Here is a 13,382-nt window from a genome sequence, read left to right on the forward strand (position 1 = left end):
CCACAAGGTGGAATCTTCTCGGCTTGGCAAGGACGAAGGCAGGAGGTGCGATGAGGAGGCTTCATACTGGTGGAGAGGAGGAAGAAGCCCGCCGCCCGCAACTATCGCGGCACCGCACCATATGTACCTGAGCTGCGTCTGCGGAGCGAGGTCCCCGCGACGCCCCTGTACATATCCCGCCTGCACTGGTCCATGGAGGTCCAGGATGTCGTGGACTACATCCAGAAGAAGACGACACTGCGCCTGAGGGTCGAGCGTCTGCAGTCTCGCCACAATGTTAACTTTAGCTCCTTTGTGGTGAGAGTACCGACGAATCTTCTGTCGACTTTCAAGGCGCCGGAGTTCTGGCCGATGGATGTAGTCTATCGGAGGTTCCGGGGGAGACTCCGGAACGAAGCGAGTCACGTCGCCGGCAAAATGTAACAGTGTTAGTTTTTAAGTATATATAAAATATGTATGTTAGTTTTAAGGTATTTATTATATAATTATATGTATGTTAGATTTAAGGTATTTGTTAAATGGGCCTCTGATGCCTGAATTAAATGATTTGATTTGATAAATGCGAAAGTATCTCTGTCTGTCTGTCTGTCTCGCTTTCACGCCAAAACTACCGCACCGATTGTAATGAAATTTTGTATACAGATAGTCTAAAGCCTGAGAAAGAACATAGGCTACTTTTTTACCGGAAAAAAGGGTTGTAAGGGGGTGAAAATACGAAAATTTGTTCAAATTAAGTTAGTTCCAAAAATTCATACTAGATGGCGCCGTGCGTCTCTTACATCGCGCTAACGCTTGCCCAACATCTTTCTATAACAGGTGATATCATTACACATTAAAATTTCGATTTTTTTCGATTGTTATTAACTACTATTTTACGTTATTTAATAAGTCAGTACTTTATATTATATACAGTGACTTAACCTTAAACCTATCAATGATAAATAGTTTATGGATAAAGTTGTGTAATTGGGGGGCTAAATAAGCTTTAAAATTTGGCATAATATATAAAGTTTAATTTAAAAAAATGAAATATTATGTGCACATTGCACAGCTGTTTTGATTTAAGGGGTACCAGGGTTTTTTTTATAAAAGCTTTTGACACCAATTTTGTTGACATCGCGCGCTATAAACTGAAGTCCACACGGACGAAGTCGCGGGCAACAGCTAGTAGCTAATAATACATACCTAATTAATGATTGATAGCATTAACAGGGCGTAGAATGTAGATATTATCATTTTATATCTTTTAAGTATTAATGAATATGTCGCTTCCTAAATTGGACGCTATTAAACATTTGTGTACCAACTATTATCCCACAAAAAAAACGTACTAAGTTAAATGTATGTAGTAATGATCATTTAGAACAAGACTGCATTAATTCTACAAAAAAATGTTTTAATTGTGAGTTACTTAGTACACAAATGCTTAACAGCGACCAATTAAGTATCAGTAATTACTTCCGCACACGAATATTAGGTAATTACCTACTTAACTGATATTAAAAGAAGATATACTTACCTAAGCCCATACATTATCTGTCAAACTCTTTATTAAATTAAAGTTTAAGGATCATTAAAATGAGGGTCAATAAAAATCAAGTGATGGGTATAAAAGCAGTAGGTAAACTATTAGTTAGTTTTTATAGGACTGGCAAACTTGTATGCGTCTAAAATTTTACTTTAGATTAATTATTATTGATGCAATATAATGTAATTCCTACAGTAATACAGAATTTGCAATCACACAATAAAAATTTAAAAATCGCTGTACAGCACTAAACAGGTTCCTACCGCTTATGTAGAGTTGTGATTTCTACTATCTTTATCAAGGCAATAATATAGGTGTAATTATTGGTGTAAGGTAAACTAAACAGATGCTCTACTATATGTATACCTTCTGTGACAGACACGTTCTACAGCAATTAACAGCATAGGATTAGGTAGTAAGTAGTCATGTAAATTGTAATAGGTAAATACATCGTCCTATCGAATGGAATAATTTTCCTTTAGAAGAAAATATTATTATACTGACTTATTTGCGTAATAACATGATATTATGTAACAAGTAGGTAAGTACCTACATGTGTAGTGTGTACAGTGTACACACATTAAGCGTCGACGCAGTAAAAACTTTTGCAATTTAAAATTACAATTTTAATTGCAAAGAAGTAGGTTTAATGGCATGACGTGAATCGTGACTGACGCCAAATAAATTGTACACTTATTCATGTACACTTTAATTGTCAAGTTGTAAGAATTAGTTTTATTCTCAGAACAGATTTTATTTCTAAATATCTACATATTTTAAAGAATGTTTTCAGAATTGACGTGCATAGGGTCAGGGAGTTAGCCCAGCGAGAAGAACCACGAAGAATACAGTAAACACGACAGTAAACATTAGTTACGATATTTTAAAAAACACAGGCGTTATAAATTAACTACGTACAGTAACTCGTAAGTATGTTTTGACTTTTGAGTTTGAAGGGATCGGCTCCTTATTATTTATGTTTATAACTAGCTGACCCGGCAAACATTGTTTTGCCATATAAATAATTCAAAAAATTAAAAAAAAATTAAGGGTTGACAACCCTTATTACTTAGGGGTATGAAAAATAGATGTTGGCCGATTCTCAGACCTACTCAATATGCTCATAAAATTTCATGAGAATCGGTCAAGCCGTTTCGGAGGAGTACGCGGGGAACGAACATTGTGACACGAGAATTTTATATATAAGATAATCAATAAGGAGCCATAACACGCTTTTCAAATGACGGAGAGTGAACGACCAACTGACTTAAAATTAACGAGTGTCATTTTAAATACTAGATACGTACCTACTACCTACTTAATAATCTAATGTCAGGCAACGCACCTGCAACTACTCTTATGTTGGGACTTGCGAGTGACCATGCCGGACAACGCGCAACGGTAGTTGCTTTCTATTAGTGACCCATTTGCTCGTTTGCCCCTTATGATATAAAAAATAATAGTAACAATAATCATCTCAAATATCAATACTAAGTAGTGAATGATTATTGTAGGTGTAGGTGACAACAGTCAATAGGTTAATATACGAGCGAGGACACTGGTCCGGTGCGAATGGAGCATCGTATGCTGTAGGTATGGTATCCCAATTCCCACTTTATCTTACTTTACTCTAAAAATGGACTTACTTTACTTAAAAATGGACTCTAATGCATGCACAGTCACACAGTCTCAGGTACTTGATTATTTATTGTTATAATTATAATATTATGTAATTTTAATAATAATATGGACCATGTCAAAACACCTCCACCAAAGGAGCAATGTAGCTCAACATGACTTCAAGCTCATACCTAACTAAGTATGTATGAGCTTGAAGTCTTACTTATGTCAAAAAAACAATAACAACCGGCTTATTATTAAACAGTTTATAACTACCACCTCATTTTCGTTATATTCACATGCCTACTTGAATATTTAATTCTGTATCTATAACTTATACTAACATGTACTTACCTACATATTGTGTTAATTTAAAATTCAATCAGTATATTTTCCGCAAAATTTAAATACTCCTCGAATCTGCTTGACCTTTGCCATTTATCAAGTGCTATTCAGAATAGCACTTTCTAGAAGCAATTTTCTAGCACCAACTTACTTTAACTATAACTATAGCTATAACTACAATGCAAAATGTCAAATCTTTGGTTAAAGTCAAACCGTGGACGCCATACTTAACCATAACCTTGAGCTTGACAAGGCTTTGAATGAATGTGGCGAAAAAAGGACCATTTTTTTGACAGTTCTCCTTTACCAGCAGCGCCCCCGCCCACGTTCATTTCAAGCCTTGTCGGACCAGCTGTCATCTGTCAACTTCTGTGGTCAAAGTTAAGGTTAAAGTTAGCCTTAACTATAACCATAACTTTGACCATAACTCTAACCACGCCTCTGGTGCAACCCACCCTTACACTTGCTTGAAGTGTAACTACTTACTACTATATGATGCCCGCAACTCCGTTGCGCCAAAACTCATTTATCGCGTGGGAACCGCAAATTTTTCCAGAATAAAAAGTAGCCTATGTCCCGGTACTCAAAGTGTTCCTAAGTTTCAGCAAATCGGTTTAGCGGTTTGGGCGTGAAGATAACAGACAGTCGACAGACAGACAGACACACTTTCGCATTTATACTATTAGTATGGATGTGTTTAGGTATATGTGCAGTGTGCACGAACAATGTTTTAACGTTTAATTTAAAGCTGAACATTATTTTCGCTAGCGACCTTAGTGGGGGCCGAACTGCGCGTGTGCAATTTCGTAATAAACTTCAATCGTAGGTCGTTATAAATAAATTATTCGGACTGATTAATACTCATTTATCGGCAGTTTGCGCCTTTACGCAGCCTTAAATCTATAAATAATAATGGGCAGGATATCACGCTACCTGGTATATTCCAAATTAGTAAATTAAAAACGAGTTCATACGTACGTCGTACATGTCCGGCGAACGAACGGAATAGACCTTATACAGACTTTTCCATTCGGTGGTTTTCCTTGTTATATTGTAGTTTATAAAAATCTCGTCAATTTCGTTTTAAGTAAGTAAGTAATAATTGTTTTTATTCGACAGCGGCACTAAGTGTTATGTTTTCTAGTGTATGTGTGTCTCCTTTGGCACTAGAGGTGTAATTTGTTTGTCTTTGTCGTCAGATAACTAGGCAGTGGGTTTATCGAAGCTGTTCTTTTTCTCTAGTAAGGCAAATAAAAAACAAAAATAACAAGATAATACCCTCAGAGATGTCGTTGTGATAATAAAAGTTAAACTTAAATGACGACCTCAACAATGACCTACAAACTCAAGGATCACAAAAAAAGCAAATCTTTGTTATTCAAAATTTCGTTCCCGTTGGAAAATTTATTCTTTTGAAATGTGAATCGCTTGCGTCATTCCGGATTGTCTGGATAGTGGATACGGATCGAAGCAACCGTTGATTCCATATTATCAAATGTTAGGGAGATATTACATTATCATTTATATTGCATCCTAGATCATTGAGTCATTTATATAATGTAATATAGACATATTATGATGACATATGATTCATTTCCTCCTTGATTTATATTGGACCATATACTTATATGATCCTACAAATGATAATCTATATGCCCCTAAGGCCGTCCTTATATATGTGAGTCGCCGTCGACTCACATATTGCTACGAAATCACGGGGGACATGTATTACAAAACAGATGTTTCAAATGATGATTAATCTTGTTTTATTTTTAAACATTTTAGAAGACATGCTACAAATGACATAAAAAAATCATATAATTTTTCTTTGAAAAAAATATTTTTACTTATCATTTTCCCATATTCTTTTAAATTATAGATATTAATTTTGAATTTAATGTTTGCTGTAGTTCGGTTTTATAGCAATACATCGAAAAACGTTTGCCTAATTTACATTATTAAATTGTTTTAGTGATTTAGACGATTTATTTTCTCAGATCGATAAATGACTGATAATAAAAAAATAACAAAATTTTAAGTAGTATTATTACATCTTACTAATAATATTATTATTGCATATCAAAAATGTAGAAATTAGTCGCAGACTTATTCAGATCGATAAATGACTGATAATTAAAAAATAACAAAATTTTAAGTAGTATTATTACATCTTACTAATAATATTATTATTGCATATCAAAAATGTAGAAATTAGTCGCAGACTTAATCTGATCGATAAATGACTGATAATTAAAAAATAACAAAATTTTAAGTAGTATTATTACATCTTACTAATAATATTATTATTGCTTATCAAAAATGTAGAAATTAGTCGCAGACTTATGAGTAAATTCAATTTCTTTAGACTTGTTGCACCCGCGATATTCTGATGTTGCACCCGCGATCGTGGAAATTGTTAATAATTCCTAGTACTAATAAATTAAATTAATTGTATCTAGTTAAATAATTTCTTTGTCTTATACACTTTTAAAATATGGGTTAATAAATTACTAAAAGTTTCACAATTAACAGTATTCTCAAATGAACTCGTCCGAGTTGTTAATGGAGGGCCGATTTGATTGCACCCGCGATAGTACTTCAAACATATTTTGTGGCTTTTCTTAGATTTAATTATAGTTTTCATTTACAAATCATGATTAAACTAGTTAAAATGTATCCCTTCTGAAGATAATTTATTAATAAATATGTTTTATTTTGTCAGTAGGACGCTTTAAGTGCGTCAAAATGTTGCACCCGCGATAATGGAATCGCCCTATATTGGTATATTATCTAGTACTTTTATCTATAAAAATTAAAAATTAAGAAAACGAATTTTTGCCATTTGTTTGCAATACAATATTTTAACTACTAAAATTATTAATTCTTAATAAACACCTAGCTTATGAAAAATCTGATTTGTCCCCGCCCCCCTGGCCCAGAACCTGCATAATTTGCCCCCCCCTGGCTCAGAAGGTGGGTACGCCCATGAATATATAGTTTACTACTTTTGTACAAGCTATTATTGTCACCTATTACTTCAAAGCGACTTTGAAAACAAAAGTTAAACAACTACAGTTAAAGATTAAACGAGCATGTTCTAGAAACAACTTTGGCCTTCACGCACCGCGCGAGTACTACACAGTACACACGACGATTGATGAGGAGTGACGTCGGCAAATAAAAAACAATTTGTATACAATAAATGTATTTTACTTAAATAACAAATTATGCGGAAACTAAAAATACCCATTCCATATTTTCACTAACAACAGTATTAAAAGTATTAAAACATTAAGCATTTGCTACAAAATATATATAAAAGTTACAACCGAAAAAAATAAAATCTTTAAATTATAAAAAATATAAAACGTAGCATATTTTCAACCGTATGATTTTATTTCAGCCATACCATAATACTTACGACATAGTTGTACCACTCAATATTAACGATATAATGTCGGATTTAAACTATATAAATTAAATAGTTTGATTTTATTATGGTATTAGATCGCACTCGGTGTGGGGACTGGGGAGTGGGGAGTCCCCCTCGGCCACTTCCCAGACTCCCTACAGCGTGCAGCTTAGCAGCTAGGTCACAGTTCACACGCGCAACATCACAGTCAGTTGGATCAGTTTACACAATCGATAATAATTTATTTTAGATAATCTATATTACTTATAAAAGCTAAAAAATATTTCCGATGTATCATTATAGTATAAATATGACCTTCGCTTAACAAAAATATTAGATATCTTTAACTACTATATACTTCCAGTTATATAATTTGTGAACTGCTAATTATAACTAATTAAATACGCACTTGTCCTAGAATCTGTAACGTCGAAAAAGTCGTTACAATAAAAATTATATGTTACTATTAGAATTGTAAAAAATTAACATTCAAACGACGACCGTCATCGTGACGACGCTTATTCTTCATCATCATGACGACGCTTAACGTCAAAACATGCTGACGCACGGCGGTCGGCGACGGACAACAACAACCTACTTCTGTTTTGCATTTCGATTCTCGCTAAATATCTCGTTATCGCCGCATATTTGTTGCTACGAGAGAACGAAGTCATCGGGTCGGTAACAAACGAGTTGGCCACTTATCGCGTCGACCGAGTACGGCGGCACCCGGCCAGGGTTTAGCTCCAGACGTCGGCGGAGTATTTCTTCATGGACTCGAGTTTCTTGATGAACTGCGCCGCCTCGGCCTCCGTGCGCCCGCCCTTCTCCCGGATTGCGCGCACCACGATGTTACGCACGTCCACGGCCATGTTCTTCGCGTCGCTGTATAAAAAATATTATAATAATAATGCATAGAACTTTATCAATAATTGGCAAAGGTGTCAATGATTGAAAAAGTCCTAACAAGGTTTTCACTCTAAGGACTAAGGGTCGATTTATACTAGCGTAGAGCGCATCGAAGCGACTTACCAAAACTGAAAATAACAATTCAACGTCAACTCCAGAGCGAACATTACTTCTGAGGTTTTGAAAAGACCTGCGCAGTGCGCATTCTAGCGAATTTGGTAAGACGCTTCGATGCGCTTCGATTCTGCACTAGTATAAATAGACTCTAATGAGTCCTTAGTGTCTAAACACACTAGGCCGAAGTTACGCGTCGTAAATTCCGCATGATTACGTCCGCAATGTCAAACGCATACAAAATACGGATGGAACGCGACGGAATAGTGTGTCATCGGTAATTTAAAATACATTGCGGGCGTAATCATGCGGAATTTACGGCGCGTAACTTCGGCCTAGTGTGTGAAAAGTTGAAAACACTTAGAGTGAAAACCTCAAAAAACAAGAAAAGCCAATATAAGGAATTTCCTTAGTATTCACTCGTATAATATAGAGGTTTGCTTTAAAGTTTAAACAATCTTTTAGCATTTTCAACCGCAGGCAGAAAGGGAAAGCATTAATTTAGGTATCTTCGGCAGTTCAATACTGATAACTCCAATTAATACTTTATTGTTTTAGCTTTTACACAGACCTATGAATGTAGGTCATTGTGATTAAAAGTTTTAAAACTAAACTTTTTTTTTTGCAATTGCTTAAAAATGAAGGCCGTACCACATGTTACAGTTACACGACACGGTCGTTCTAGTCTAATAATTACGACTTTAGGGGCAATTAAAACTTACCCGCAGATGTAGAAGTGACCATTTCTCTTGCCGATTAGGTCCCAGATCTGGTCCAAGTTGTTCTCTAGTAGATGCGTGACGTATATCTTCTCGGGCTGGTCTCGCGAGAACGCCACGTGGAGGGTCACGTCTCCGTTCTTTTCATACTCTTCTAGCTCCTGCAATGAATAAGGAAATCAGCATTTGTTTTTCAGTATCCAGAAAGTCCAGACGAATGAAGTGCCGCCTGGCGGCGTAACAGCATTATCATAGATTTTTATTTTTTACCCTCACCAGAGGGCAACGAGCATGTTTCAAATTTAAATAATTGTTATCAATAACACCTTAAAATTTTACAAAATAATGAATAAGGGCAAACTTCAGCAGTCATCACATTATTGGCACCTTAGATTTTATTAGAAAATATTCAGGAATGCCAATAAATAATGGGACTTTCTGTTAATAACTCTTAAACAGCCAATAATATTTTACTTTATCATAAAACAAGACAATTTATGGCCATATCTTGGCCTGTTTTTAAAACAGTCATGTGTCATGGACCAGGGTCTAGAACTCTAAGGGCCTGTTTAACCACTTCCTGATAAGGTGGCGGATAGGCTTATTTGACAGATTCTCCATACTCTATCTGACAAGTTAAGTGGTGGATAGCCTTACAGGAAGTGGTGAAACAGGCCCTTAGACTAGCTAGAGTCTAGACTCTTGACAGATATGTGTGAAATATGGAGTTCCATAACTAATATGCTGACGATAAAACTGGTTCGTTAATCGTTATTGACAAACATACTAAATATTTATCAACAAGGAAGTGATAATCAAATCTACCTCGGGCATGTGCGCATTTAGGAACTATTTTTAATTTTCATAGAATTAATATAGTTTACAGAATTATAGTTTAGGAAATAATGTTCACTAATTTATGTATTTCATAAGCTTATATAATTATAATTAGTATAATAATATTATACTTCCTAGTTCCTTATACAAAAAACATTTAATTTATACTCCTGTACGACCTCTTGTTGCTCTATAACGGTACGGACCGTACCGTTATAGAGCAAAAATCGGCCAAAATTGTGTTTTTGTATGGGAGCTTTCCTCCTTCTTCTTCTCATCACGTTACCCCTTTCGTCTTTCATATGAATGAAAGAGAAGACATGACATTTTAACAAGCTGTTAACACTAACAGACGTTAATGAAATTGGGTCTAAGTTCATGATGATGATGATAATATGTAGTTTCATCGGTACAATGAAAAACGACCTTCGGGCAAATTATTTTTAAATGGTATCAGGCGTTGTGTAGATGTAATTGACATTCCGAGTGCCCGTTTGGAACTTGGACTTGCGACGGTCGGTGGCCTGCGGGGCTGCGGCTTACCGCGATAATAAATATAATATAGATGACGCCCGCAACTCCGTTACTCAAAATTTCGTTCATCGCGCGGGAACCGTACATTTTTTCGGGATAAAGACTATCCTTAGAAGTCCTTTTCCGGGATTCAAAGTAATCTCCATACCAAATTTCCGAGTCATTGGATTTGATTGGATTGGTTCATTTGGGCAGGAAGAGGACACAGACAGACAGACACACTTTAGCTTTAATAATATAAGAATGAATACAGATTAGAAATGAACTCCATGAAGTTTGGTGTCGACAACATTGTACTTTAATTCGCAATATGAAGAATGTTGCCGCAGTAAATTACGCACTCAGAAACATAGATAAAGTATTATAGTATTCAGATTTCAGAACCGCCTACAGAATATATTTCGTCGCGACAAAAAGACGATATCTTATCTATTTGCCGTTGTAATCTGACATTGTGGAGTAGGATATGAAAGCTAATTACTTCACGTACTGATAAACAGAGACAAATATAAATTATTTATTATTATAATAACTTTCAAACTTCTCGCGGTTCATCGTGATTGTATTCATGAAATCATCATTATAAGCAAATATTTTATTAGATTTTTTTCTTAATATCAAATATCAGATATAACCTATATGTATAAAAATGTATTAGATATAAGTAAGTAATATAAAAATGTTACAAAAATATTTTCCCATTTTTATAATGTAAGTAATAGCCAAATCACGGGAATGCATAATTACATTTTACAGAAATCACTGTGATAATACACAATTTTTTATATTTTTAAAAATCATAATGTAACGTTGTAAAAAAAAAAGTACTTACTTAAAAAAGTATACTTAGGTATAGTACTACAAATACTGTGGTACTACTTAATATATTCCTACATGCATACTGTAGTGAATAGTGAAGTAAAAATTAAACAGAATATTAAGTACACGCATTAAGGACTTCAAAGCGTGTATTTAATACTAGCTGTTGCCCGCGACTTCGTCCGCGTGGACTTCAGTTTATAGCGCGCGATGTCAACAAAATTGGTGTCAAAAGCTATTATAAAAAATACCCTGGTACCCCTTAAATCAAAACAGCTGTGCAGTGTGTACATAATATTTCATTTTTTTAAAATTAAACTTTATATATTATGCCAAATTTTAAAGCTTATTTAGCCCCCCAATTACACAACTTTACCCATAAACTATTTATCATTGATAGGTGTAAGGTTACGTCACCCTATGTAATATAATAATATAATGTAAAATATATAAGGCTTATTAAATAACGCAAAGAAATAACAATCGAAAAAAACCGAAACTTAGTTGTATGATGATACCACCTCTTATAGAAAGATGTTGGGCAAGCGTTAGCGCGATGTAAAAGACGCACGGCGCCATCTAGTATGAATTTTTGGAACTAACTTAATTTAAACAAATTTTCGTATTTTCACCCCCTTACAACCCTTTTTTCCAGTAAAAAAGTAGCCTATGTCCTTTCTCAGGCTTTAGACTATCTGTATACAAAATTTCATTACAATCGGTTCGGTAGTTTTGGCGTGAAAGCGAGACAGACAGACAGACAGACAGACAGAGATACTTTCGCATTTATAATATTAGTATAGAACGTGTATAACGTGGGAGAGCCATGCTTCGGCACGAACGGGCCGGCTCGACCGGAGAAATACCACGTTCTCACAGAAAACCGGCGTGAAACAGCGCTTGCGCTGTGTTTCGCCGAGTGAGTGAGTTTACCGGAGGCCCAATCCCCTACCCTATTTCCTTCCCTACCCTCCCATATTCCCTTCCCTTCCCATCCCTACCCTCCCCTATTACCTTATTTCCTCTTAAAAGGCCGGCAACGCACCTGCAGCTCTTCTGGTGCTGCGAGTGTCCATGGGCGACGGAAGTTGCTTTCCATCAGGTGACCCGTTTGCTCGTTTGCCCCCTTATTTCATATAAAAAAAAAATAACAATCGAAAGAATCGAAAACCCATGTTTAACATGGTACAACCTCTTATAGAAATACGCATGAGCAAGCAATAGCGAATCTAGGGGACTCTTGGCGCCATCTATTTTGAGTTTTTGGAACTAACTTAATTTGACCAAATTTACGCATTTTCACCCCCTTACAACCCCCTTTTCCAGTTAAAAAGTAGCCTATGTCCTTTCTCAGGCTTTAGACTATCTGTGTACAAAATTTCATTACAATCGGTTCAGTAGTTTTGGCGTGAAAGCGAGACAGACAGACAGACAGACAGAGATACTTTCGCATTTATAATATTAGTATAGATAATATTCTAACGTATTAAAAACTATAAACAAAAACATACTAACTAATAAGTATGATTAGTTCTATGTTACAATAAAGTAAAAAATAAAACGCCATCTGTTGAATCGTATTAGAACTAAAATGTTCATTCCATCGATATATTTCTGGATTTTTTATAATATTATACATAAAATATGTTTAAGATTTTTGAAATTTTATTTTAATACACATCCAAGACCCAGGAACATTGAAAACTTTTTGTTCCGCCTGCGGGACTCGAACCCAGGACCCCCGGGGTGAGCGCTGGCCACGCGCAATGCGAATTCATTTTCATCGAAATTTTCATGGAAATAAGATATTTTCCCACATCAAAATGTAGCCTATGTCCTTTCTCAGACTCTAGAATAACTGTATACAAAATTTCATTGCAATCGGTTCAGTAGTTTTGGCGTGAAAGCAAGACAGACAGACAGACAGACAGACAGACAGACAGAGATACTTTCGCATTATATTAGTATAATATTATATTAGTATGGATAAAATATATTTAAGTAAAAAATAAAACGCCATCTGTTGAATCGTATTAGAACTAAAATAAAATAAAACGCCATCTGTTGAATCGTATTAGAACTAAATTGCATCGATATATTTCTGGATTTTTTATAATATTATACATAAAATATATTTAAGATTTTTGAAATATTATTTTAATACACATCCAAGACCCAGGAACATTGAAAACTTGTTCCGCCTGCGGGACTCGAACCCAGGACCCCCGGGATGAGCGCTGGCCTGCGCAATGCGAATAAATTTTCATCGATATTTTCATGGAAATAAGATATTTTCCCACATCAAAATGTAGCCTATGTCCTTTCTCAGACTCTAGAATAACTGTGTACAAAATTTCATTGCAATCGGTTCAGTAGTTTTGGCGTGAAAGCAAGACAGACAGACAGACAGACAGACAGACAGACAGACAGACAGAGATACTTTCGCATTTATAATATTAGTATGGATTCATGACAGTCATAGTGTTAGATAATTATTAATACTAGCTATTTGACCGAGCTTTGCTCGGTATTCGATAAAACACGA

The 13,382-nt window shown here is 35.3% G+C and overlaps 1 protein-coding gene across 3 annotated transcripts in view; it reads right to left on the reverse strand.

Moving 5' to 3' along the window:
- Positions 1 to 6,683: 6,683 nt before the first annotated feature.
- The window catches only part of LOC121731514 (NADPH--cytochrome P450 reductase), a 30,883-nt gene continuing 24,184 nt past the window's right edge, over positions 6,684 to 13,382 (reverse strand). For all 3 annotated transcript variants that reach the window (XM_042120960.1, XM_042120961.1, XM_042120962.1), the window contains 2 exons: positions 8,651 to 8,808; positions 6,684 to 7,790 (listed from right to left, as the gene is read on the reverse strand). In XM_042120960.1, the coding sequence (XP_041976894.1) occupies positions 7,646 to 7,790; positions 8,651 to 8,808 (303 nt within the window). In that variant the 3' untranslated portion in view covers positions 6,684 to 7,645. The remainder of the gene's footprint in view (positions 7,791 to 8,650; positions 8,809 to 13,382) is intronic.

Source organism: Aricia agestis, chromosome 11 (assembly GCF_905147365.1).
Source record: "Aricia agestis chromosome 11, ilAriAges1.1, whole genome shotgun sequence".
NCBI lineage: Eukaryota > Metazoa > Arthropoda > Insecta > Lepidoptera > Lycaenidae > Aricia > Aricia agestis.